At 59.5% G+C, this 23,969-nt stretch overlaps 2 protein-coding genes across 2 annotated transcripts; one reads left to right on the top strand and one right to left on the bottom strand.

Annotated features, from left to right (window-relative positions):
* The first annotated feature begins 688 nt into the window (after positions 1 to 688).
* Positions 689 to 16,557, top strand: ARL8A (ADP ribosylation factor like GTPase 8A). Its single transcript, XM_027665745.1, has 7 exons — positions 689 to 901; positions 10,143 to 10,223; positions 11,183 to 11,256; positions 12,215 to 12,308; positions 13,467 to 13,534; positions 14,480 to 14,550; positions 14,664 to 16,557. Exons 1-7 carry the CDS (start codon positions 779 to 781, stop codon positions 14,711 to 14,713), a joined length of 561 nt encoding a protein of 186 aa, XP_027521546.1. The 5' UTR covers positions 689 to 778; the 3' UTR covers positions 14,714 to 16,557.
* Positions 16,558 to 18,283: 1,726 nt separating this feature from the next.
* GPR37L1 (G protein-coupled receptor 37 like 1) lies at positions 18,284 to 23,664 on the bottom strand. Its single transcript, XM_027665744.1, has 2 exons — positions 22,786 to 23,664; positions 18,284 to 19,568 (listed from the first exon to the last, which is right to left on the bottom strand). The coding sequence occupies exons 1-2, from the start codon at positions 23,467 to 23,469 to the stop codon at positions 18,759 to 18,761; spliced, it is 1,494 nt and encodes a 497-aa protein (XP_027521545.1). The 5' UTR covers positions 23,470 to 23,664; the 3' UTR covers positions 18,284 to 18,758.
* Between the last annotated feature and the right edge of the window lie 305 nt (positions 23,665 to 23,969).

Below are 23,969 nucleotides of genomic sequence, written 5' to 3'. Positions count from 1 at the left end.
GTGTCCCAGGGTATCTCGGGGTGTCCCGGGTGTCTCGGGGTACTCCGGGGGGTCCAGGGGTGTCCCGGGGGGTCCGGGGTGCCCCTGGGTGTCCCGAGATGTCACAGGGTGTCCCAGGGTATCCCGGGGTGTCCCGGCTATCCCACGGTATCCCAGGGTATCCGAGGTGTCCAGCGTGTCCCGGGTATCCCGGGGTATCCGAGGTGTCCAGCGTGTCCCGGGTATCCCGGGGTATCCGGGGTGTCCAGCGTGTCCCGGGTATCCCGGGGTATCCGGGGTGTCCAGCGTGTCCCGTGTATCCCGGTGTATCTCGGGGTGTCCTGCAGGGCGGGATGTCCCGTGCCCGGTGCGGCGGGTCCTCCGCTCCGGGAGAGGGCGCGGCAGCGGCGGCGCTCGGGCCCCACCCGGTGCCTCGGGAGGGCTCGGGGGGGCTGCGTTCGGACAATACCGGAGGCGGCGGCGGCTCGGCCTCCATCGGCACCGACCGGCCCGGTCCGGACGCTCTCGGCTCCGCTCGGCCCCGCTCGGATCGATTCGGCCCTGCCCGGCTCCGCCCCGACTGGCCCCGCCCCGACTCGGCCTCGCTCGGCCCCGCTCGGCTCAGCGCCGCTCGGTTCGGCCCCTCTCGGCCCGGCTCGTCTCGGCGCGGCCCAGCTCGGCTCCGTTCGGCTCCGCTCGGTCCCGTTCGGCTCGGCTCGGCTCGGCCCAGCTGGGCCCGGCTCGGCTCCGCTCGGCTCCGCTCGGCCCCGCTCGGCGCGGCGCGGCCCGGCCTGGCACCATGCTGGCGCTCTTCAACAAGCTGCTGGACTGGTTCCGGGCGCTGTTCTGGAAGGAGGAGATGGAGCTGACCCTGGTGGGGCTGCAGTACTCGGGCAAGACCACCTTCGTCAACGTTATCGCGGTGAGCCCCCCGGGAACACCCGCATCCCCCCGGGGAACACCCGCATCCCCCCCATCCCCGGGCAGCCCGGGGAGCAGCGGGGCCACCCCAGGGCAGCACCCCCGCGCCTTGTATCCCCCATTGCATCCCCCATTGTATCCCCCATTGCATCCCCCATTGCACCCCCAATGCACCTCCCTATTTCACCTCACCCATTGCACCCTCCCATTGCATCCTCCCGTTGCACCCCCCTATTGCACCTCACCCATTGCATCCCCTCACTGCCACCCCCTTTGCACCCCCCCATTGCAGCCCCCCAATTGCACCCCTTGGGTGCTCCCCAGAATGGCTCCGCCCTATCACACCCCAGCCTGGAAATGCATTTGGGCAGTGGGGTGCAGGGTGGGGTGGGCTGCGAACTGCAGGCAGTGGGGCACACTCTGGGGTGCAGGGTGCAGTGTGGGGTGCAGGCTGCAGATCCAGCAGCATCGGGAGGGGTCCAGGCAAACCCCAGCGTTTGCTCCCCACATCCCCGGAACGAAGCGCGGCTCTTGGAGCCGCAGCCGGAGCAGGCCCTGGGGAGGAATCACGGAACACCCCTGCCCTTCCCGGCCGGGGCTCTGCCAGTGGGCAGCAGCCGGTCCTGGTGCCCTGGGTGGGCGCTGCCGCCGCCCAGGATTGCGGGAGCCTCGGCCCTGGGAGCCGGGAAGCTCCTGCCCTCGTACGGGTTGCAGCAGGAGCTTTGTCATCCTCCCTGCCACTGCCGGGACGCGCAGGTGGGGGGCCTCGGGATGACCCTGCTGGGCTCTGTGCCACCAGCCTTCGTTGCCCAGGGGCTGGTGTAGGAGGTGTTTGCCCGGAGACCTTCCTGGGGCAGCACCCACCGGCAGCAGTGTCCCGTGGGTGCCGGGTGCTGCAGCAGCACACGCTCCACACCCCAGCGTGGCAGTGACACCCGCCTCGGGCCCCTCCGACCCCGGCCTGTCCCCGGCTGTGCTGCCTTGTCCACGGGGTCCCTGGATCCGGCCACAGATCAGGAGCGGGATCCCAGAGCCCAGGGTGTGGTTTCACCCGTGGCAATGCTTGGTGGAGTTTCCCCTCTTGCTTTTTGGGTTGCTCTCGCCCTCTCCAGATGCGATGCTGCGAGGTGGGCGGATCCTGGAGGGTCAGGTTTGGGCTGTCGCTCCTGCAGGGTTTCATGGAGGGAGGAGGATGTGGATCTTCCAGCTGCCCTGGCTGCCCTACTGCCCTCCTTGTCCCTGCACTTTGCTTGTTCGGTGCCATGGCTTGAAAGCACAGGGAATTATTGCTGCTTGCTCAGTGTGCTGGAAGGTGCTGGGCTGTCAGAGGGGATTTTCAGCCTGTTTGGAGGCTTCTTTGCGCTGGAGCTGTGCTCTTCGGGAGGTTTCCATTGGTGCCAGGTGCTGAGGGACAAAAATGTCCTTCCTGAAGTGTCTGGGGGCAGAGGAAGGACAGTCTAAAGTGCTTTTTCACCCTGGAGACATGGCACTCCAGGTCTCGAGCTGTTTTGCTGGAAGTCACCACTTGGTGCTCCAGGCTCCTGCTGCTTTGCTCCTCATCTTGCCCAGCTCCCTGTTCCCCACGTGCCTCCTCCTCACCCAGCTGCATCCACAGACAGGTCTGAGCGTGGGCTTCGTGGGCTTTACTCCTGCGAGTAAACACCTTGTTACAGGCAGTTTTACTGTGGGCAAAACCCCACCTGGAAGACCCGTGCACCAGGACTCTCTCTGCTCAGCCAGGATTGCTGGCTAAGGGACTTCGAGGAATTACAGGAGCTCTCGAGGCGGCTGGAGCTGGCACCCACCATGGCCTGCCGGTGTAACAGGTCTGTGGTGGGGGGTTTGACACCCTTGCAGGGCAGTCAGGCTTAGTGGCTGAGCTCGGTTAATTTGGAAAGTTCATGTTTTGTGGCACATGCACACAAAAAGGGGCACCAGCCCTTGAGAAAGCATCCTGGAAAGAAGGTATTGGGGACAGTGAAGTAGCAGCGTGACACAGAAAATGCCGACTCGACAGGAACTGCCTGAGAAGGGTTGGAGGTGCCTGGCTTTAGGGTGTCGCAATGGGGGTGTTGGAAGGGGAAATAGCTGTGATTTGTGCTTTGGGCTGTAGTTTGGGCTCTGGGGAGGGGGAGAGCCTGAACCGAGAAGTGTGGGATTTTGGGGTTGTTGGAGAGATCTCACAAGACATCTCTGTGGGTGCAAGAGGTGCTCCCCTTCCCTCAGAGCGATGCTGGGGCTGGAGCTGCTCTGGAGGGGTCGGCGCCATCCTCGTGTTCCAGGATTTTTAGCTGCACCTGACTGAGAAATGGACTCTGGTTGCCTGGAAGGTGGGTGGTTCCCTCCAGCAGTCAGAGCTGTGGTCGTGCCAGGCGAGGGTTTTGCTGAAGGCAGTGATGATCCGGGGGTTGAATCCTCCTGGGTCACCTGCCTGGGGACCTTCATTTTCCAGGGCTTATTTTTTCTTTTCCTGGCTCTTGGGAGCTGAGACTTGAAGTTTTGCCTGCAAGGAGGGGTGAAAGCTGTAAACACACCCGGTCTTTGTTTAACCTGAAGCCAGTGGGCTTTTAGCTGCCTTTTCCCCAGTCTGGTGATGATGAGGGTGACTCGAGGGCATTGAGAGCTCCTCAGGAGGTGCTGGGGCCCAAAACCTGTTAGTGCAGGCCATGGTTAGAACAAAAGAGTGTGTTGCTGCTTTTTAACACCACACACGTTCTACCTGTGCTAGAGCCTTCCAGGGGAGCTGAGCCACAGGTGCCGGGGTATCGGACCTGGGTGGTGGGGAGTCTGGGGCATCATCCTGTGCTTTAGCCCTGCTCAGGAAGTGATTCAGATCAGTGCTGCAAGAGGAAACATGGAGCTCCTAGAGTGAGTTCAGCAGAGGCTGTGAAGATGATGAGGGGACTGGAGCGTCTCTCTTACAAGGACAGGCTGAGGGAGCTGGGCCTGGTCAGCCTCAAGAAGAGTCATCTGAGAGGGGACCTTATCCAGTCTGTCAGTATCTGCAGGGAGCTGTTAGAGGATGGACCAGGCTCTGCTCGATAGTGCCAAGCAGTAGGACAAGAGGCAACAAGCAGGAACTGATGCACAGGAAGTTCTACCTGAACATGAGGAAGAACTTCTTTACTGCATGGGTGACCAAGCACTGAAAAGGCTGCCCAGAGCGAGTGTGGAGTCTGGATGCAATCCTTTGCCACGTGCTCTGGGATGATCCTGCTTGAGCAGAGAGGCTGAACCAGATGACCCACTGTGGTTCCTTCCAACCTCAGCCATTCTGTGAAACCACATCAGCGTCGTGTGTGGCATCAGGTAGGATGATGGATGCCGTGGCTCTCCTGACAGCACTGCTGATGGAGGCATGTCCTGAGAGTGTCTTGGAGGACTGCAGAGCTCAGTGCCTGCTCCCAACCATCCCTGGAGAGCCACTGACCCCTTCACTGGCCAGCTGAGCCCCCTCAGCAGGATGTGTTCGGGTGCCTCAGCATGGGAGGGGAGGTGCAGCTCCAGGTCTGCAAGGTCTCCAAGGTTTGCTGGAGAGGTAGAAATGCTGGTGGAGATGCTGAGGGAGAATCAGGGAGATGTTGTTCTGATGCCTTTGTGCCAGTCTGTCTGACCCCTACCTCTCCCAGTAACTCGGGCCTTGCCCCTGGCATGGGGTCTGGCAGGGCCAGAGTGTGGTGGAGGTGGACGTGGGTCCTCATGCTGCATTGTGGTCCTTCTGCCTCCAGGTGCAGCACCTGGGCCCTCCACAGGTGTGTCTTTGCACCTCAGCTTCATAATGCAGAAGGTGGTAGGTTTTTGGGGGGGTTTCTCCTGTGTTTCCAGAAAAGGAGAAGAATCTGGATGGGGCATGGTCTTGTCTTGCTGCTGCAATCTCTGTCAACATAAGCCAGGAAAAATGGACAAGTGGTGGTTTTCCAAGATCATAGGATCATAGAGTGGTTTTGGTTGGAAGGGACCTTTAAAGGTCACCTTGTCCAACACCCCTGGCATGGGCAGGCACATATTCCATTGCTCCAAGCCCTGTCCAACCTGATCTGGAACATTTCCAGGCATGGGGCAGACACAACTTCTCTGGGTAACCTGTGCCAGGGCCTCACCATTCACATTATAAAAAATTTCCTCCTTATCTAGTCTGAATCTCCCTTTTAGTTTAAAACCATTACCCCTTGTCCTGTCACTATAGACTCTACTAAATAAAGTCTGTCCCCATCTTTCTTAGAAGCCACTTTTAGGTACTGGAAGGGACTCTAAGGTCTCCCCAGAGCCTTTTCTTCTCTGGGCTGAACAACCCCAGCTCTCCAGAGCAGAGGGGCTCCAGCCCTCAGAGCATCTCTGTGGCTTCCTATGGACCTGCTCCAGCAGCTCCACGTCCTTCTGATGCTGGGACCCCAGTGCTGGAGGCAGCTCTGCAGGTGGGGTCTCACCTGAGCGGGGCAGAGGGGCAGAATCCCACCCTCCCCTGCTGCCCACGCTGTGGGATGAGCCCAGGGCACAGGGGTTTCTGGGCATCAGCACACATGGCTGGGACATGTTAAAGCTTTTCATCCACCAGCACCTCCAAGTCCTTCTCTTCAGGGCTACTCTCCAGCCTTTCTCCACCCAGACTGGGTTTATGCTTGGAATTGCCCTGACACGGGTGCTGGATCTTCCACTTGGCCTTTTTGAACTCCACGAGGTTTGCACAGACCCACCTCCGAAGCCCGTCCAGGTCCAGGATGCCACCCCTTCCCTCCAGCACGTCGACTGCACCACACAGCTCAGTGTCCTCAGCACCCTGATCCCACTGCCCATGCCACCGACAGAGATACAACATTCTGTCATGGGATGGTGTCTGATGGTGACATCTCTGCTGCCCAGAAAAGCTGTGGCTGCCCCATCCCTGGAAGTGTCCAAGGCCAGATTGGACAGGGCTTGGAGCAACTGGGTCTAGGGGAAGGTGTCCCTGCCCATGGCAGGGGGAGGAATGGGATGGTGTTTAAGGTCCCTTCCAACCCAAACCATTCTGTGATTCTGTTCTAAAACAGTGCTGGTCCCAACAGCGACCCCTGAGGAACACCACTCATCACTGGCCTCCACCTGGACATTGAGCTGTGGACCACAACACCATCCAGCCAGTTCTCCAGGGTTTCTGTAACAGACTCTGTGCTGCCATCAAGTAGTGCTGATGCCAGTGGGGGCTGCACATGTCCAGCACCCCAAAATCTAGGCCAGCAGCAAGCTGAGTCACCAGTGCTTCGTGTGGCCACCACCTCTGTCCAGATGCTGCCCCACTGCAGGCACATCTGAACGAGGGCAGCAACTGATAGAGTTATAGGCATTTGTGGGGTCTCTATGGACAGAGGTGGGACCAGATGTTGCTGAAAATCTTACACAGAGCTTCTGGCTTCCCCTCAGAGTTGAGGCTGTGCTGCCTGTCCTTGGGGAGCTGCTGGGAGCATCTCACAGAGAGAGTTGGGTCAGCGCAGCCTCAGCGCTGCTGTCCAGCATACTTTGGGCTCTGATGCAGTGCTGAAGAAGCAAAAGCAGCCCAAGGATTTTCCCTTTCATCTGAGGAACCTAATTTTTATGAAAAAAACCTCTGAGCTTCAGTGATACTGTGCTCTTAAAAAAAAATAAATATGTGCATTAGCTGCATTGCAGGGAGTGGGATGGATTGTCCTGCCTGGCTCAGTTGGGCTTACAGCAGTGTTGACCATGCCACTGTCACTTGGGCTCTAGGGTCAGCACATGCATGGCCTGGTTGCTGTCCCCAGATCCCATTTTTGCTCTTGAGATACCCAGTGCCCTGGAGATGGGGCCCATGGCATCAGGGAGGGCAGCACAGCCTGTTTCAGATGCAGAAGCACTGCAGGGAGCAGGGCCAGGAGGGGCCTGTGGGTTTCCCACCATGCTCGTGGCCTGGGATGCTGGATCTCCAAGCTGAGGGGTGCTGTGGAACCAGACCATGTGTGGTAATGAAGGTAGTGGTGGTGGTGGTGAGACCATCTGCCTGGGATGGAGGGGCCCATCCCTGTCCCACAGCACCCTGCTTGCCCAGCTGGGGCTGCTGCCTGCATTGGTGGGGGCTGCCCAACACAGGCCCCTTCAATAGGATCCTTCTGCATGAAGTTTTTGAAATCAGCGTGTGCTGAGGATTTGGGGCAAGAGTTGGGATTGTCTCTTGGACCCATGTGGCACTTCCTTCTTGCTGCCAGCCCCTGGGGTAGCTCCATCCTGCCTGGCCCAGGTGGCAGCCCCTCTTCCCTGTTCTCAGTCCTGTCCCCTCCAGTGCCTTCTGCAGGGGCATGGATCTCTGTGCCATAGGTGCCCTGTGGTACTCAGAGCCCCAGAGAGCTGTAAGCCCACTGTTGAAGGGTAAAGGCTTGGCTTGAATTTGGCTTTTTCCTGTCTGAATGAAGTGCTCAGTGTCAGGTGTCTGTTGGCTGATAGAGATGTGCTGAGGGATGGGAGCCTGTGTGGCAGAGCTGGGCTGGTTTAGCTCTTGGAGAAGAGCTGGAAGAGCAATGGAAGACCAAGCAAAGCTCGGGCTGCCAGGCACTCCCACTCTGCACTGGCACAGGACCAGCTGAAGAGGATGGATGTGGAGGTTACAGGTGAGAAACTGCCCACCCACATTTCCTCCTGAGTTGGAGCTTGGACAGGGTTTGTCAGGGTCTCAAGTGCTTAATGGCAGGAGATCCTTCAGGAGTGCCAGGCTGGGCAGTTTTGGGAATGGTCCAGGCACTGGTGGGAGACACCCAACCTGTGGTGCTTTGGGGTGCTGCCTCTGCCCCGTGGAGACCACAGTGAAGAGCAGGACCTGGCCACCCACACACTGCTCACCAGAGCTGGTGGCTGCAGTGTGGAGGCTGAGGTGGCCTCTTTGCATGTGCCAGTGAGCCGAGGGCCTGGCTGCTGGCTGAGTGGGGCATGATGGCTGAAGTGGCAAGTGATGTGGTGTCCCTGTGCTTGTGGCAGGGGATGGGGCTCATCATAAGCTGGGGGGACTGCTTGCCCCTGCAAAAGCTGAATCCTGGCCACCTCTCCCAGTAACTCAACTGGGAAGTGTTGGGTCACTTGCCTTCCAGGCAGGGCAACGAGGCAGAGTGGTTTGGGCAGAGTGCTGGGGAACCCTGGCAAAATCAGCAATGAACTGGAGCCTGTAAAGACCTGATCTGCCAGTTGTGGCCACGAAATCCATCTTGCCTGCAAGGACTTTTGTGCATCCCAGTGGAATTGCATTCCCAAGTGATTGGTGTGGCTTGGTGTCATCTCCAGGGTCAGCATGGGTGCTGTGTCCCTTGCATGACCAAAATTTGGGGGGACAAGGATGTGTCTGGTGAAGCTTTTGCATGTCTCCAGCTAGGTGGTCTCTGCTTTCCTGGCAGTGGAGCTGTGGATAGCTGGACCCTGCAGGGAGCTGAAGATGTGCCAAAGGTGCCACCATCAGGGATAGTTGGAGAGGAAAGAGGAGACACTGTGTTTCCACCACTGAGAGTTGCTTTCAGAGAGCAGCTGATGCAGGAGGAGCTGAGCACGTTGCAGCACGTTGAAGATGCTTTTGTGGGTGCTGGGACAGCAGGGACCACAGGCAGGCCATCCTGGACCACAATGTGTCACGGTCCCAGCCTGTTTTGGACAGCTCAAGTGGTTTTTTTGTTGGTCTTTTGGCCCCTGGAGACCAGTGCTGCAGGGGGGAGAGGATTTCAGGCAGGGAGCAAGGCTGTGCCTCACTTTCCCCATGGAGGAAAGAGGAGGTGTCTCCTGGCTCCTGCAGCCCATCCCTTCTGGAATAAGCTTCTGTCTGCCTGAACTATGTCTTGGATGGCTTTTGCTCAGACAGCAGATGCCGTGATGTGGTCTGGGATCCCTGAGGGAGGTGCCTGCAGCTTCCTAGAGCTCTTCAGCAATTGCTCTCCGTGTCTGCCGATCAAAGCCTGTGAATTTCTTAATTTCATAAAGCCAAGTTGTGTATTGAACCTCAGTCCACAGGAGACATCCCCTGCAGATCTCTGCCTGCTTCCCCTCCTCTCCCTGCACCCTTCCCTGCCATTCCCCATGGTGGTTTCTGGGTGCAGTGTGGCCTGAACAGCCCTTGGCTGCTGGGTTTTGCTGTTGGATGCAAAAGGGAAATGAAAAAGGGAAGTGGTGTGTTTTGCAGAGACATTGGAAGAGGTCAGGAAAACCCTGGGGACCTGGTGATGTGGGTCTGGAGGAGCCGTTGGCTCAAAAATCTGCTTATCAGAAAATAGCATAAATTGCCTTCCCGTTTTGAGGTTCGTGTTAACTAAGAGAAAAACCAGAAAAGCCCTCAAGAAACTGAGGTTTTAAGAGCTGCTAGGATGAGTTTGGCCATGGTTGGTAGTTCCTGCAAGTTTCTGGCACTGATGGCCAAAATCCCCACATCTATGTTAACCTGGTTAGCAAACCCTCTTCCCTGTTGGCTCCCCAGCATTCCACAGTGTGGCCTCCCGGGTGCTTTTACAGGCAATAAACCTGATGTGAGTCCCAAGGAGGCTGCTGGAGGCAGCAGGTGAAGGGCTGTGGCAGCTCCTGTCTCCTGACCCTGACCACTGGGACAACAGTGTGTCTGGGGCTGAGGCTGAGAGCTCACTGTACCCCGAGCAGCAGCTGAAGTGTCCTGGTTTAGGAATGGTGTTCCCCCAGTTTAGTGCTCCCACCACTTGCTTCCCCCTCCCCCTCCAACTGGAAGCACAAGAGGCAAAGATCAGGGGTTGAGATAAGAGCAATTTACTGGTAACAGCAATGAGATAAGAAAACGACCAGTAACAGCAACAATACTAATAACAAAAGTGTACAAAGAGAGGGTGATTAACATGCAAAATGCTCACCAAGCCCGGGACAATGAAACAATGGTGGATGACTTCCCTCCCCCCCACCACTTTCTCCCTACAGGAAAGGGACAGGAGAGGAATGCCCTTCTTGGAAGCAAGCAAGTGTCCCTTTTCCTTGCCCATGGCAATGATCTTAGGTGGTATCAAATAACAAGATGTCTTGGCCATTCCCCATCCCGCTGATCTGGCCTGGAACCAGGATACACACCATTCCCACCTGGCAGTGTCCTGGCTCTGGGCTCTGTGCTCCTGGCATGGACCTGGAGGTTGTGCTGTGCCCAGGGCAGGGCTGGCAGAGCCTTTGGGGTTATCCCAGGCAGGCTGCCAGCCTCGCTGCCCTGCTGGGGTGGGCTGGCTGGCCATGTTCCTCTGCCCCCTAACGCTGTCTCACCTTGTTCCTCACAGTCAGGACAGTTCAATGAAGACATGATCCCGACGGTTGGCTTCAACATGAGGAAGATCACCAAGGGGAATGTTACCATCAAGGTAAGATGCAGGTGTTACTGCTGGCTAGGGCTACTGGGACGAAAGGTGGAGGGAGGGGAGATTGGTGGCTCTTCTGCAGGACTTTGAAGGATTCCAGGGAATGCAACTGCAGCTGGGAATCACAGAATGGAATCCTAGGATCGTTAAGGTTGGAAAATTCCTCTAAGCTGTTCCCCCCATGACATGGTAGTCATGTTCACCACTGAACCATGTCCCCAAGTGCCACATCCACATGTTTTTTGAACGCTTCCAGGGACTGTGATTCCACCATCTGCCCTGTCAGGGTCCTGCAGGTCTCACCAGAAGAGGTGGTGAGATGTGGGAGATTCAGACTTGTGCAGTAAGAGCCAGTCCAGGCTGCAGTGCTGGAGGTTTCCTTATACTTCTGGCTTGCTGGTGGGGACTCATGGATGTGGTCACCTTGCTGAGGGTGGGAGTGCTGGAATAAACAGGTCATGGCTTCAAGTGGTGGTCTCTGCCTTGGAAGCAAAGGGAGAGGAAGGTTCTACCCCTTCTGGATCTTTCAAGGGCCTTGAGTTAAACTGGGAAATAGCTGTGAGACATGCTTGAAAAGATGGCTGAGGATCTTGGGCTGCTGCAGGAACACTTTTGAGAGTGTGCTGAGTGTTCTGAAATGGGAAATGCCTCAGGGATAGACCAGGAGGTGTGGTGGACATGGGGAGAAGCACCCAGCTTGGGCCAGGGGGTCCCTCCATGCCAGCACAGGCATACCACAGGGGGATTCAGCATCCTACAGCTGCCCTTCCTCAGGTGTCTCCTTGCCTTACCGAGCCGGGAGCCTCCTCCTCAGGTTTGAGCTGAAGAGGACGGGATGGGGGTGGGTTTGGTGCATGGACAAAATACCCTGGGTGGCCACATGGTCTTGGGCAGGACTGGGGTACTTGGGGCACTGGGGTAATGGACAGGACACTGGAGTAACCCTGATCTCCCTGTCACAGCTCTGGGACATTGGTGGCCAGCCACGGTTCCGCAGCATGTGGGAGCGATACTGCCGTGGAGTGAGTGCCATCGTGTGAGTATCCTGGGAGCCAGAGCTCCACTGTCACACACACACTGATGCTGAGCTCACCAGTGGGTGGGGGCACAGCCCCACCCCAGGATACTGGGCTGGCTGTGAGGGGAGCTGCGATGCCTTTGCTGGTGGTGCCGGACACCTGAGTTAGAACCACTGAATTATCATGGGATCATTAAGGTTGGAAAAGGCCTCTAAGATCATCAGGTCCCACCGTTAACCCAACACAGCCATGGTCACCCCTAAACCATGTCCCCAGATGGTTTTTGAACCCTTCCAGGGGTGGTGACTCCACCACTGACCTGGGCAGCCTGTCCCAGTGCCTGACCACCCTTTCAGGGTTCAAATTTTCTCTAATATCCTTTGCAGGATGAGTGTCAGCCCATAAGAGCGAAATCCTTCCCTAAATCTCCCTGTCTGCTCAGAGCAGCATTGCTGACTGCTAGCTTCACATCCATTTTCTCTCTGGCCCCTCCCAAGATTACCCCACTGATGGGATGATCAGGTCCTTCCCCCTCTTGGGTCAATGTCTCCTCTCCATCATCAGCTCCTTTTGCCTTCTCCACTTGTCCTGTATCCTGGGTGTCTCCATGGGAGCTGCCATGTGCACATGAGCTTCACTGGGTGCTTGGGGATAACACATGTCCTGCAGCTTCTCTTGCCCAGGCTTCCCTTGCCCAGACTGTCCCTGCTGTCAGCAGGTGGACACCTGCAGGGACGGGGACAGGGTGGTCCTCCACTCCTCTGGGAGACATGAGGGGCTCTCAGCTCCACAGCCATCCTTGGGAAGAGGGGTCCTGGCAGAAGGATCCTGTTATCCACTACCTCCATGGCCCAGTCTCCAGTGGGGGCAGTGAGCTGCCATGGGAGGAGATTTGGGGGTGGCACAGACCTTGGGCACAGCACCAAGGCATGGGGACCTGGGCACCTGTGCTCAGGGGTGTCCCTTCCCTTGCAGGTACATGGTGGATGCTGCTGACCAGGAGAAGATAGAGGCCTCCAAGAACGAACTGCACAACCTGCTGGATAAGCCGCAGCTCCAGGGCATCCCGGTGAGCTGCTGCCTCAGTCAGTGCCCACAGCCACTTATCATCCCAAGGCTGGGGACTGCCAGGGCTTGCAGAGCAGATTCAGGGCAGGGATCCCCTTTCTTGGGAGGGTCCCTTCCCTGCTGCACTCCTGAGGGAGCTTTCTAGGCCAGAGCTAGGCCAAGCAACAGAGGGGGAGCTTTAGGGCAGGGAGCACAGACCAGACCCCCATGTATTATTCAGTCTGTCCTCTTGCACCTAATTTATGGTGTGACATTAAGGTCCTGTCTCCTGGGAGAGTGGCTCCTGGGCTGTGACATGTGCAGGAGGTGGGGACGTGGCACAGCATGAGGCACGCTGCACGTGCCAGGGTGGGATGTGCACAGAGCATCCCAAACCAGCCTCCTTTGAAAGGAGCTAATTGAGGATCTCGCCACAGATCCCAAACGTCCGCTGCCAGCTAAATTAAGCTCCTGACATACCAGGCTGCAGTTGTAGCCCTCTGAATGCTCTCCTTGGGGAGAACGAGCCTCAGGATTGAAAGGGAGAGATGCTGCATCCTGTGTTGCTGCAGAGCCCCGGCTCACCCTGGACCTGCAGCCTCGGCACTGCCCCTGTCAGGTGACAGTCGTGTGGGCGCTCCGGAGGGACAAACCAGTCCTGCCGGGTGGTTATTTTCCTTGCACGGTCTGAGAATGCCTTTGAGGATGTGAACAGCCTTGAAATCAGGAGGGATCAGTGGATGGTGCAAGCAGCTGGTGCTGGTTGGCGCTGGCTGCCTGCGGAGCGGGTTCTGCCCGGCACACACAGCTCGCTCGTGCTGGTAACGTCAGGTTTAGCCATGTCACTTGACTTTTTGCTCAAAGACAGCAAGAGGCTCCTGGGAGAATGTCCTAGATGGCACAACAGATGCTGGTGCCCTTCAGGGAGGATTTGCTATGGGGCCATCTCCACAGTGGGAGTAGAGAATGCACAGGAGATGCTGTACACAGGCTAATTAAGGCAGTTAATTGAAGTGCTCTGCCTCCTGATTGCTGCTGAAGGGGGTTTCTCCAGCTGGGACATCCTGGTGGAGTGGTTAGGGCTGTCTTGAATCGCAAGCAGACTCTGCTTCTGGGTGGCAGAAGCAGGTTCCTGCCTGGTCTGGCAACTGGGAGCTTCAGGTGTGTCCTGTCCCTGTAGGTCCTCGTCCTGGGAAACAAGCGGGACCTGCCCGGTGCCTTGGATGAGAAGGAGCTCATCGAGAAGATGTGAGTCTGCTGGTGGCCCAGGCAGCCACAATGGGGCTGTGACACAGTGTGAACCCCCTTGTTCTGCCATGTCCCTGCCAGCACAGTCGCCCATCTGGGGTGACATTGTGGTGTCCGGAGTGGGCTGCCAGAGACGGGTGGCTGAGGACATCTGAGGTGACACCTTGTGGAGACAAGGAGGAGCTGGAGCCACCAGTGCCAGGGCTGGGTCCCGGGTGCCACACGGTGGCGTGTGGGCCTGGCACAGCGTGGTGCTGGGCGGTGGAGCTGGGCTCCCCAGGGGTACAGCTGGGGACAGTGGGACCAGGCTCCCCAGGGGTATCACGGTGGGCACTGGGGGTGGGTTCCCTGGGGGTGCTGCTCTGGTCACCCTCCCATGGCTCTGCACCGCTCATGGGATAGGCATTGCTCACCTGACAGCCCTGGGGGCCGGGAGGTTGGACCCTGCTCTGGTGTGTGACACCATCCACATTCCTGTCCCTTAACCCTTTGCCATGCCAGCATGTGGCCTCTGTTACTGCTCCTGCCCATCCCCACAAAGGGGATCTGGGATGCTTCGCTGACTCACAGCAACTCCTCCCTCCAGCCACCCCCTGGACTGTGGGCACACGTCCAGCTCCTTTGCTGCCAACCCTGTGCTGCTCCCAAAATCTCCCTGCCCTGTCTGGCTGCAGAGCTTGAGGGGTAGCTGTGAAATTTTGTGGCCAGGCTCTCTTGTGGGATCAGGTCCCTCCTGCCCCATCACACAGCTCCCCTCAGCCCACCTCTGCCCCTCAGGCATGGAGTGCTGGTGCCCTCTCCTGACACACATGCAGCTCCTGGGGAGCCTCTGTTCCCTCAACGTGCCCTATTTCGGAGCCCTCCCCAAGGGCTGCCCAGAGGTGTCTCCCATGGCTGCCCCACACAGCCCAGGGTCTGCAGCCAGCACTTGCTCCTCTCCCACAGGAACCTCTCCGCGATCCAGGACCGAGAGATCTGTTGCTATTCCATCTCCTGCAAAGAAAAGGACAACATCGGTGAGTGCCGAGGGCTGGGGGCGTCGCAGGGCAGGGCAGCCTGTGCCCAGGTGTTGGTACAGGAGGGGTGACAGCCAGGGGGAGAGGCTGTAAGTGTCCCCTTGCCTCTGCAGACATCACCCTACAGTGGCTTATCCAGCACTCGAAGTCCAGGCGAAGCTGAGATCCCGCGGGCTTGGCTCGGATCGGGAAGATGCCATTGTACAAGCCCATGCCCCTCTCTCCTGCTCTGTCCCTCCAGCTCTCTCTCTAGATGGGTATTTTTAGGGGACCCCAGACTCTGCTCATGTTGGGGCAGAGTCCTTGTTTTTATTGTAAAGAAAATGTCCGACTGCCCTCCTCTCCTCCCCTCTCCTCTCTTCCCTTCCCCTCTCTCCCTCTCTTCCTCCATTTTGGCACTGTTCTGTTGTTGTCTGTGTATACAGTATATATATATATGTATATATATTTTAATTTTTTAATTTAAGGGATAGTGCTGTTACTAAACTGGGCCCTGTGAGCAGTAGGAAAGCTGGGGCTCCCCGAGGCCGGCCGGGGGTCAGTGCTGGGAAGAAGAGGAGGGTGGTAGCAGAAGGCAGCCCTTGGGGATGGGACTGTGCCAGCTGCAGGCAGGTCCCCTGGGGCTCCATCTTCCCTTCCCTGCGTGTCCTGCTGCTACCTCCAGGCAGAGACCACGCTGGGGATGTCAGAAGGTGCCCTGCCTCAGGCTTCAGTCCTATGGGCAGGGTTTGAGGGAGGGGGTGATGCTGCCCCTGGGCTCCAAGGGACAGGGATTAGTAACAAGCCGCTGTGATCAGCCTCCCCCCCTTGTCTCTGGCTGATGTGCCACTGCCCCAACCCCTCCTTGGGGCCCAGGGCCGTTTGTCCCCCTGCCCCACATGTCCCCTGCTCCTGTGCCTGTTCCAAATCCTGCCCACTGCCCAGCCTGGACGCTCGGGGTGGGCTGATCTGGGGGACTGGTGCCAGTGCAGGGGGCCCAGCAATGCCAGCAGCCCCTGGGGGCCTGGGGGGCTGGCTCCTGCCATGCAACTGCCCCACAGTTGGCTCAGCCCCCTGTAGCCTCTTGGGGTGGCTGCCCTGGTTCCCCATGTGCCAAATGGCATCGCCTCTGCCTGGCTGGGGCTGCTGGCTCTGCTCTGGCTGGGGACATCCCGTGGGGATGCTGGGGAGGGAGGGACACATGGAGGCACCTGGAGACACGTTCAGAGCATCTGTGCACCCTCAGCACTGCTCACTGGAGCCAGGGAGGTGCTCCCTGTGCCTGTTCCCTGTGTCCTGCTCCCCATTCTGTGTTCCCATTCCCTACTCCCTGTGCTCTGCTCCCCGTGCTCTGCTCCCTATTCCCTGCTCCCTGTGCCCTGCTCCCCATTCCCTACTCCCCATGCCACCTCCTGCTGTGCTGCCCTGGCTGGGGGACATGGGGGCCGTGGGGCAGGGGACAGCAGGGCTTGTGGGGACCACAGTTGGGTCCTTGTCTGCAGGTGGCGGGAGGATGAGGGGAGGTTTTGGGGGGTGAGGAAGGCTGTGGCCATCTGTGCTGTGTGATGATTTGTTGGGGCTCTGCAGGTGCAGCCTGGGGGCCCGGCCAGATTGTTTGGGGCCAGTTTTTGAGGACTCAGCTGTGCTGGGAGGGGCTGCTGGAGGGTGGGTGTGCAGGGGGGAGGCAGTTGTCAGTCCCAGTGCAGGACTGAGGCACAGGGTGGGGGTGGCTGGGGTGGCTGCAGGGCCCCTCTCAGCCTCTTCCCACTCAGCTCTGGGGCGTCAGGCCAGGGGTTTATCTTCTGTTCTTGTTTTTGCAGAATTGCACAAAGAGAGGTTTCTTTTTGGTTTTTTTTGTTTTGTTTTTTTTTTTAATTTAATGACTTGTAAAGTGTTGTCACCCCCCACTCCTCCCTTTTTTTTTAAAAAGGTATTTTGTCTCAGATTTGACCTCTGTTGGGGAATGATTCTTGTAACTGTACAATTTTTTTTTGCCTCCTAATAATAAATTAACAATTTTGCGTTGGGGGTGTGGCTGCAGTCACGTTACTTCCTCGCCATCACTGCCACCTGTCCCTCAGAGCCCTGCCCAGGATGGGAGTCCCTGTCCCCCAGGCAGGACCATCTGTGTGGCCATGCTCACCAAGAGGGGCTGGAGCCACCTCTGCATGCCTCATTTCCTTGGCCTGGGTGCCAAGACGAGCTCGGAGACTCCATCTATGGCCATTGTTGCTGAGGGACCTTCCTTTGCCCCTGTCAGGTACCAGAACTGCTGCAGGACCCTGCTGCCAGACTGGATTTGGAGGGGGGGCTGCAGTGCTCCTGCCCCCTCCTGCTGCTGGCGTCCCCCTGCCCTCCCTGTGTCCTTTGGGGGTGGCCTCCTGCCCCATATGCCCTGGGGGCTGTGGCCATTGCTTCTGGGGTCCCTCCACTCTGTGTCCCCAGGGGGTGGCCCCCTGCCTGCCCCTCCCAAGGGCTTTGCCCTGGGCCTGGCAGGTGCCCGGGCAGCAGGCCTGGGGTTCAGCCCAGCCTGTGGGGTGCTGTGCCTGCTGTGGGGCCACGTGCTGCCCATGGTGATGGTGCTGCCTGCACCTCCCCCTCCCCACCCATCCAGCCCCGCGGGGCCGCAGCACAAGCCCAGCTTTGTTCGCCCTTGGCCCAGGCTCAGGACTGAGCTACGTGGACCAGGCACATGAGAGATGCCCCCCCCCACTGCCCCCACTGCCCTCGAACCCCCATGGGGACCCCGCTCACCCCGAGGGGACATATGGGAGCACGGCCTGGGCTCTGCACCCCCCTTCATCCCTGTGCCAGGGTGAGACCCCTCTTCTCCCAAACTGTGGGACCCAGCGCTGGGTGGGGGGGGGAGGGAGGAGGATGAAAGGAAAAACCCAGTTTTGTGCTCTCGGAAGAAAACTGGGGCTTTTGTTTCCCTGGAAACGGAGCTGTGAAAGCAAAGCCCGAGCGGAGCCCGGTGGGTGTTGTGCACAAAGCCCACAGTGAGCCCCTCGCTTTCACTGCCCGTAGCAACCGTCTCCCTTGCCCCGGCATTTCGGGGGCTGGGGCGGCTGCCAGCAGCTGGGACAAGGAGCTCTAACAGCTCCGGTGGATGGGCCGCCGTGACCAGCCTGCCCTCAGGCAGATCCGCAGCCCCGGCTTCTCCCCGAGCCACCACCCCCCACCCCAAAGAGGAGCCGTGGGCAGGGGGTGGATGTGGGGCTGGAAAGCCTTATGTCCTGAAACCATCTCCCTGGACAATCCTGTCCCTGCAGTGGGCAGGTGGATGAGGGCCAGGAGCCCTGCGTGGGACGCTTTGGGTAAAATGTCCTCACCCCAAGGCTCTCCAAGGGGTGCTGGGGGTGATGGTCCCACATCCCCCCCAGGCAGCAGCACTGTGCAGCTGCAGCACCTTGGTCCTGCATAATACAGCTACCTTGCAGGCTGTGGGGCACCACAGCCCAGTGCTGGGCTGGCAGGGCTTTACTGGGACCAGTTCAAGTCCTACAGACCACCCCAAGCCTGATGCTTCAGAGGGAACCTTCCTGCAGGCACCGCTCAGCGTCATCCCAGAGGGAGGGGGCAAAGGGGCCTTTCCCCACCTCCTCTAGCTGCTGCCTGCCCTGGCAGAGCTTCTTCCCTACCCTCATGCCCCCTTAGCTGTTCATGCCCACCCCAGAGCCCCCCAGGTTTAGGGAAGAGCCATCCAAGGGGCTGCCGGGGCTCAGCCCGGCGGTGCCGGCGGCTGCAGCTGCAATGTGCTCTAGGTTACTGGTTTATTGAGCTCATACAGGGCACGGCTTGGATCCATGGGATACAGTCACTGGGACCTTCTCCTACTGTGGAGGGGCTGGCAGGAGGGGAGGGGACAGGACGAGGGCAGTTTGTGTTTGCTGTGTCCTCTGCGAGCCACCGTGGCCACCCTCCGTGGTTTCAGATGGGACCTTTCCGGCACAATTCTATCTCCAGAGCAGCAACCCCACAGAGCCCAGCTGGGCAGCTGGGAGGGTGCTGATGTCCTCACTGGCCTTTGGGCAGAGGCAAGAAGGTCACCGACGTAGCCACAGGGTTTCAAGCTCCACCTGCCCAGTGCTGGGTTCGGAGCCCACGACGCAGCCCCCTGAGCCGTCTCTTCTGCTTATTCCACAATCCAGACACGGGCACTAACGGCAAAACAACGTTTGGTCTTGGGAGGAGGTGGTGGAACGATCTCTACAGCTCCCCGGTGGCACTTAGCATGGGGTGCCGAGGGCCAGGAGCGGGGGGGGTGTCTCCCGGGGCTTGTCGAAGAAGATGGAGGAGGACATCTCGGTTTTGAGCTTGCTGTCGGCGCTGCCCTCGCTGGAGGCGGTGTCGGGGCCGCAGCCCTCGCAGCAGCAGCAGCAGCAGTCCATGAAGGCCTGGCCCAGGGGACGACAGAGGCACAAGAGCAGGACGGGCGTCACCGAGCACTTGAAGAACAGGAAGAACTGGTTGATGAGGTTGAGTAGGTCCAAGGTCTGCTTGGACATGTCGGGGGACATGTAGGCCACCACGATGTTGCAGACGTTCTCGGGGGTGGTGCAGAGCCCGTAGATGATGGTCAGAGCGATGATGGTGCAGTTGAGGTGACTCTCACACTGGCCGTGCTTGGTGCCCCGGCACTCGCTCTTCTCGGTGCCGCGGATGCGGCGCGTCACCAGCTGGCAGCTGATGGTGAAGAGGATGGGCAGGCAGAAGTAGCAGCCGAAGTACCACCACATCCGAGCGTTCTGGTAGGTGAGCACCAGTGAGTAGACAGACTCGGGCAGGTTGGACGAGGGCTTCATGGTGCAGTACTCCGTCACCACACCATTCACGGGTGACGTGTCCTGCGCCAGCTGCCAGAGCAGGATCTCTGGCACCGACAGTGTCATGGAGCCCACCCAGATGACAGCCAGCTTGGCAATGATGGACTGGCACTGCTCGATGGGCCGGGTGCTGGCCTGGGGGCTGGTGGCTGCATGGAACCTGTCGATGCCCAGGGCACAGAGGCTGAAGGTGGTGACTCCCAGCGACGATACCTGGCGAGGGAGGAGGCAGAACAGGTGAGCCCTGCTGCAGGGACATCACCAGGAGGTTGGCTCTACCAGGCTTGTGGCAAACCCCTGGCTACCCAAGACCGCAAGACCTCCTCCAAGGTTGTAGGGAGGTCACAGCCTGTGGCTGCATCCCAGGGTTAGAGCCACTTTTCTGTGACTCCTGAAATGACAGTGGATCAATATGTCCCCTGACCCACAGCCATTGCCTGTCTGCAGAAGGGAGAAGCTTTGCTGGATGTTTGTCCATCCAGCCAGAGTGGGAACAACACGATTGTCCCTCAGGCTCTTCCTCTGTTCTGGATGGCTCTTGCAGAGGAAAAGCAGGGACCATCACACCCACCAGCACCTTCCCAGGGTTCTCAAGGCCCCCCCACGCTGGCTCGTCCCTGCCCTGCTCTCCTTGGACAGGCCAAGGGAGTTGAAGGCGCCGTTGTCCCAAATCAGCTTGGGGCAATTTCCGCTGCATTGAGAATGGCAGGAAAAACATCCCCTTTGCCAAAGGAGGAGGCCAAAGGAGGCAGAGGAATCACTGTGGCTCTGGGAGGACTGGCCAGGCACCGAGGGTCACGATCAGCGTTCCCAGTCCCAGCCCCAGAGCTGGGAGCCAAGTTCCACAGCCCTTGGCCAGGATGATGGCAGAGTCACATGCTGGTGCCCCTCGTGCTGTGGCCATTCCTGGCCTCACGAAGCCATCAAACATCACCCTATGCTGAAAGACCTTCCCAGCACTCAGGAAACATCCCAAGGCTCCACGTGGTGCCTGGGGAGCAGCCCAGAACACTACCCCCTTGGCCCCTCCAGCCTTTTCCTGGGTCCTGGGCTGGTCCCTCCAGCAGCTGATGATCAGGGTGATGCCAGCACTGAGCAGCACCATTGGTTTTGTACAGCAGCATCTTCCCAGACACAGCATCAGGGCACCAGAGCAGCACCAACATCCTGTGCCCAGCACCAGCATCCTGCACTCAGCACCACCTCCCAGCATGTCCCAACTCCTCTGCCCAAAGCCCAAAGCCACCCTGGGCACCCAGTACCCTGCTCTGCCCCACAGCCAGCACCCAGCACATTGGCCCAGTTCCCTCACTCTTGGTGCTGCTGTGCCACTGCCTCCTCCCTCTACACCCTTCCACAGGGTCTTCTATCTCTCCTGGTCCCCTTGGTCCTGCAGAGCATAGGATGCTCTGCAGTGCCCTGGCAGGGATGCAGGATGCTGACCAGAGCCACTGGTCATCCCAAGCACATCCCTGCACATGGGCTGTCCCCAGGAGCCCGTGTAACCAGCTGTGCTCCCAAAACCTGTCTCTGTGCCCCCCCACAGGGCGTTGGACAGCTGTGGCCAGGAGGTCCAGACAGTGAGGCCAGGAGGTCCAGTTCTCACAGTGTCTGTTCAGTGGCCTCAGCCACTCAAGGTGGACATGAACCATTGGCTTGCAGACAGGTCCCCCTCTCATGGCTGACCCTTTGCCAGGGATTTGGCTCTGTTGTTCCTGTGGCTCCCTGCAGCTGAGTCCCAGGTGAAGACCTGGAGCCCCTTTCTGCCTGTGCTTTGAGGGGCAGGAGGGCAGCACAGGGCTGGGTTCTGGGGGGCTGAGCAGGAGTAGCCCCCCCCAGGACTGTGCTTCCCAGTTTGTGCCATGCTCGTCCCTCCACAGCACCAGCATCCCATCGTTCCTGTCCCTTCCTGCCTCCTCCAGCACCAAGCTGTCCCAGGAGCTCTCTGGTGCTGCTGAATCCCTGTGCCCGCTGGTCCCATCCCCAGGGTTCTCCCACAGGGACAGGGAGCCCATGAGCAGCTCATGGCAGATCCTCCTCAGGACTGGGGTCTGCTTTGGGGGTATCACCCTTCCCTTCCCTTCCCATCCTTCCCCAGAGCACTGAGCCTGCTTGGGCAAATTCCTGCCCCTCTCTGAGTCCACCCAGCTGCAGAGATGGAGGCCTGTGGTGGAGGATGGATGGGGCAAACACTCCATTTACTGAGAGGCTGGGCTGGGCTTTGGAAAGGGGCAGCTCCTGCCTGCTGGGCAGGGACATAGTGAAGCAGGGGGGCTGCACAGCTCCCCCAGCAAACACCACATCCACGTGCTGTGCTGTGCTGTGCAGGTTTGGGGCTGTGCCCAACGAGACATGCAGGGTGCAGGTCCATCACCCTGCACCCAGAGGCCTCAGGGGCATTGCTGGCATCCCCTGCTAGGGTTGTGCACTGCCAGGGACCCTGTGCACAGCCAGAGACCCCTGTGCCACTGCAGGTGCTGCACAAAGGCACTGGGGCACAGGGAGGTGACTGTCCCATAGCCAGCAGGGCACGGAGCAGCTGGGAGCCCTGAACACTGGGGTGGATGCTCCATGGGACAGGCAGGTCCTGAACCCTCTCTAGTCTGACCAAGCCTGAGAGGGTCTCCAGTGACCTGACACTGTCTTTGAGCAGTTCCAGATGTTTGCACCCTTCGATAAACGTTGACCCCACAGAACAAGCACAGGCAGGTTGGATCTGTCTGTCCCATAAGGGCACAGAGGGGCACAGCTGGACCCCAGGCTCCCCTGAGGATGGGAGATACCCACAGTGAGGGTTTGTTTCCAGTGCAAGAGCAGGATCATTCCAAATCCTGCCATCTGAGGCAGCTTTGCTCATTCTGCCATGTTCTGTCACCCCAGTCCCTGTGGCCTTCTCAGTGGGTGCCTGGCTCTCCCCAAGCACGGCCAGCCTGTCACGCGTGAGGCTTGAGGACAAACACAGATCTCAGGTCCCAAACCTAATTCCTGGGCTGTCCCACCCCACTGCTGCCCAGCTGCACCCCTCTGCCCCAGAGCCACCCTCAACAGCCCACAGTGGGCAGTTTCTGGGCCAGCACACTTTGAGGCTGAGCCCCCAGGCTTGGGGGAGTCAAGCTGGGACTAGGACAGACAAATGGAGGGACCCTGCGGACAGAAATGCCCATGCTGGCTGGACAACAGAGGGTCTAATGGGCTCCTCCCAGCCCTGGCAGAGCTGGTGCTGGCTGCAGAGCCTGAGGAATGGCCTGGGACAGAGGCAAAGGGAAGGTCACTACTGGGACTGTCCCTTGGCTCCTTGCTGTTCCTCACCGTGGGGGTCTCTGGTGCACAGTCCCTGTGCCAGGCCACCAGCAGCACAGACTGCCCCAGAGCAGGAGGGAAGAGAGGAGCTGGGTCCTTGATCCCTCCAGGGCCCCGTGCAGCCCCTTACCTCCATGAAGGGCACAATGCGACAGGACACGTCCCCCAGCAGCCTCCTCTTGGTGATCTCGTTGAAGATGACCACAGGTAGGCAGAAGAAGAGGATGAGGAAGTCCCAGAAAGCCAGACTGGCCAGGATGGAGTTCCAGGCACTCTTCATGTAGTAGTTGTGCCACACGATGCACATCACGGAGAGGTTTCCGATGATGCCCACGGCAAAGACGATGAGGGACAGGAACATCACGGCGTAGGCGCTGTAGGAGCTCTCGGTCACTGGGTACAAGGGGTTGTGGATTTGCAGCCGCTTGTCGGACACGGTGGTGAGGTTGGCTCGGGGCTCCAGCCTGTCCCTGTCCGTGGGGACCCCCGGCTGCTGCTCCGAGGGGTCTGTGCTGGATGGCAGCAGGGCCCTGGTCGGGTGGAGGCTGCCGGAGTTGAGGGGCCGCGGGAACTCCACCCGCACCCCCGGCACGTACTGCTGCACCGACTTGGAGTCCTCCTCCGTCCCCCGGCGCGGCCTCTCTCTCATCACCTGCGCCCCCGGGATGTCCTGGGAAACCGTGGGCAGGGTCCTGCCTCCCTCCACACCCTGGCCATGGTGGGGGCTGCCGGTCCCAGCCCCGCTTCGCATCCCCGCGGCCCCCGGGGCCAGCAGCAGCAGCAGCAGGACGAGGAGAAGCGCCGGCGAAGGCATCGTGGTGCCCCCGCGATGGTCCCCGCACCCTCCGGGAGCGCGTGTGGCGGAGGCGGCGCAGCCCCGAGCGCGGCCCCCGGGGCTGCACGGGAGCTGTGTCCGGGCACAGCCGCTCGGTCCGGCTCCGGCCGCGGCTCTGGGCGCTCGGGGAGAGCTGGGCAGGATAAAGCGGCTGCGGGAGGGGAGCCGGGCCCTCTGCTGGTCACCCACCGCCCGGGAGATGGGACAGCGGCCAGGCTGGGCAGCTCCGCATCCCCCAGCATCCCCCTGCGCTCCCCAACATCCCTCTGACATCCCCAGACATATTCCCAGCATCCCACTGGCGTCCCCCCAGCATCGCCCAGCATCCACTGAACACCCCCAAACATCTTCCCAGCATCTTGACAAATCGCCCAGCATCCCTAAACATTCCCCAGCATCCTCCCAGTATCACCCAAAATTCCCCCAGCATCCCCAAAAAATCCCCCAGCATCCGCAAACATTCCCCAGCGTCTTCCCAG

Source organism: Corapipo altera, unplaced genomic scaffold (assembly GCF_003945725.1).
Source record: "Corapipo altera isolate COAL_440 unplaced genomic scaffold, ASM394572v1 202, whole genome shotgun sequence".
Classification (NCBI taxonomy): Eukaryota; Metazoa; Chordata; class Aves; order Passeriformes; family Pipridae; genus Corapipo; species Corapipo altera.
Note: the sequence above shows the minus strand (reverse complement) of the source record. Positions and strands in the feature narration are given on the sequence as shown.

Coding starts and splice junctions, on each gene's coding strand:
- GPR37L1 (XM_027665744.1), bottom strand. CDS start 23,469: ATGCCTTCGCCGGCGCTTCTCCTCGTCCTGCTGCTGCTGCTGCTGGCC. Junction 19,569..22,785: donor GCATTGTGCCCTTCATGGAG/GTAAGGGGCTGC, acceptor CTCCCTCGCCAG/GTATCGTCGCTGGGAGTCAC.
- ARL8A (XM_027665745.1), top strand. CDS start 779: ATGCTGGCGCTCTTCAACAAGCTGCTGGACTGGTTCCGGGCGCTGTTC. Junction 10,224..11,182: donor AGGGGAATGTTACCATCAAG/GTAAGATGCAGG, acceptor TCCCTGTCACAG/CTCTGGGACATTGGTGGCCA. Junction 12,309..13,466: donor CGCAGCTCCAGGGCATCCCG/GTGAGCTGCTGC, acceptor CTGTCCCTGTAG/GTCCTCGTCCTGGGAAACAA.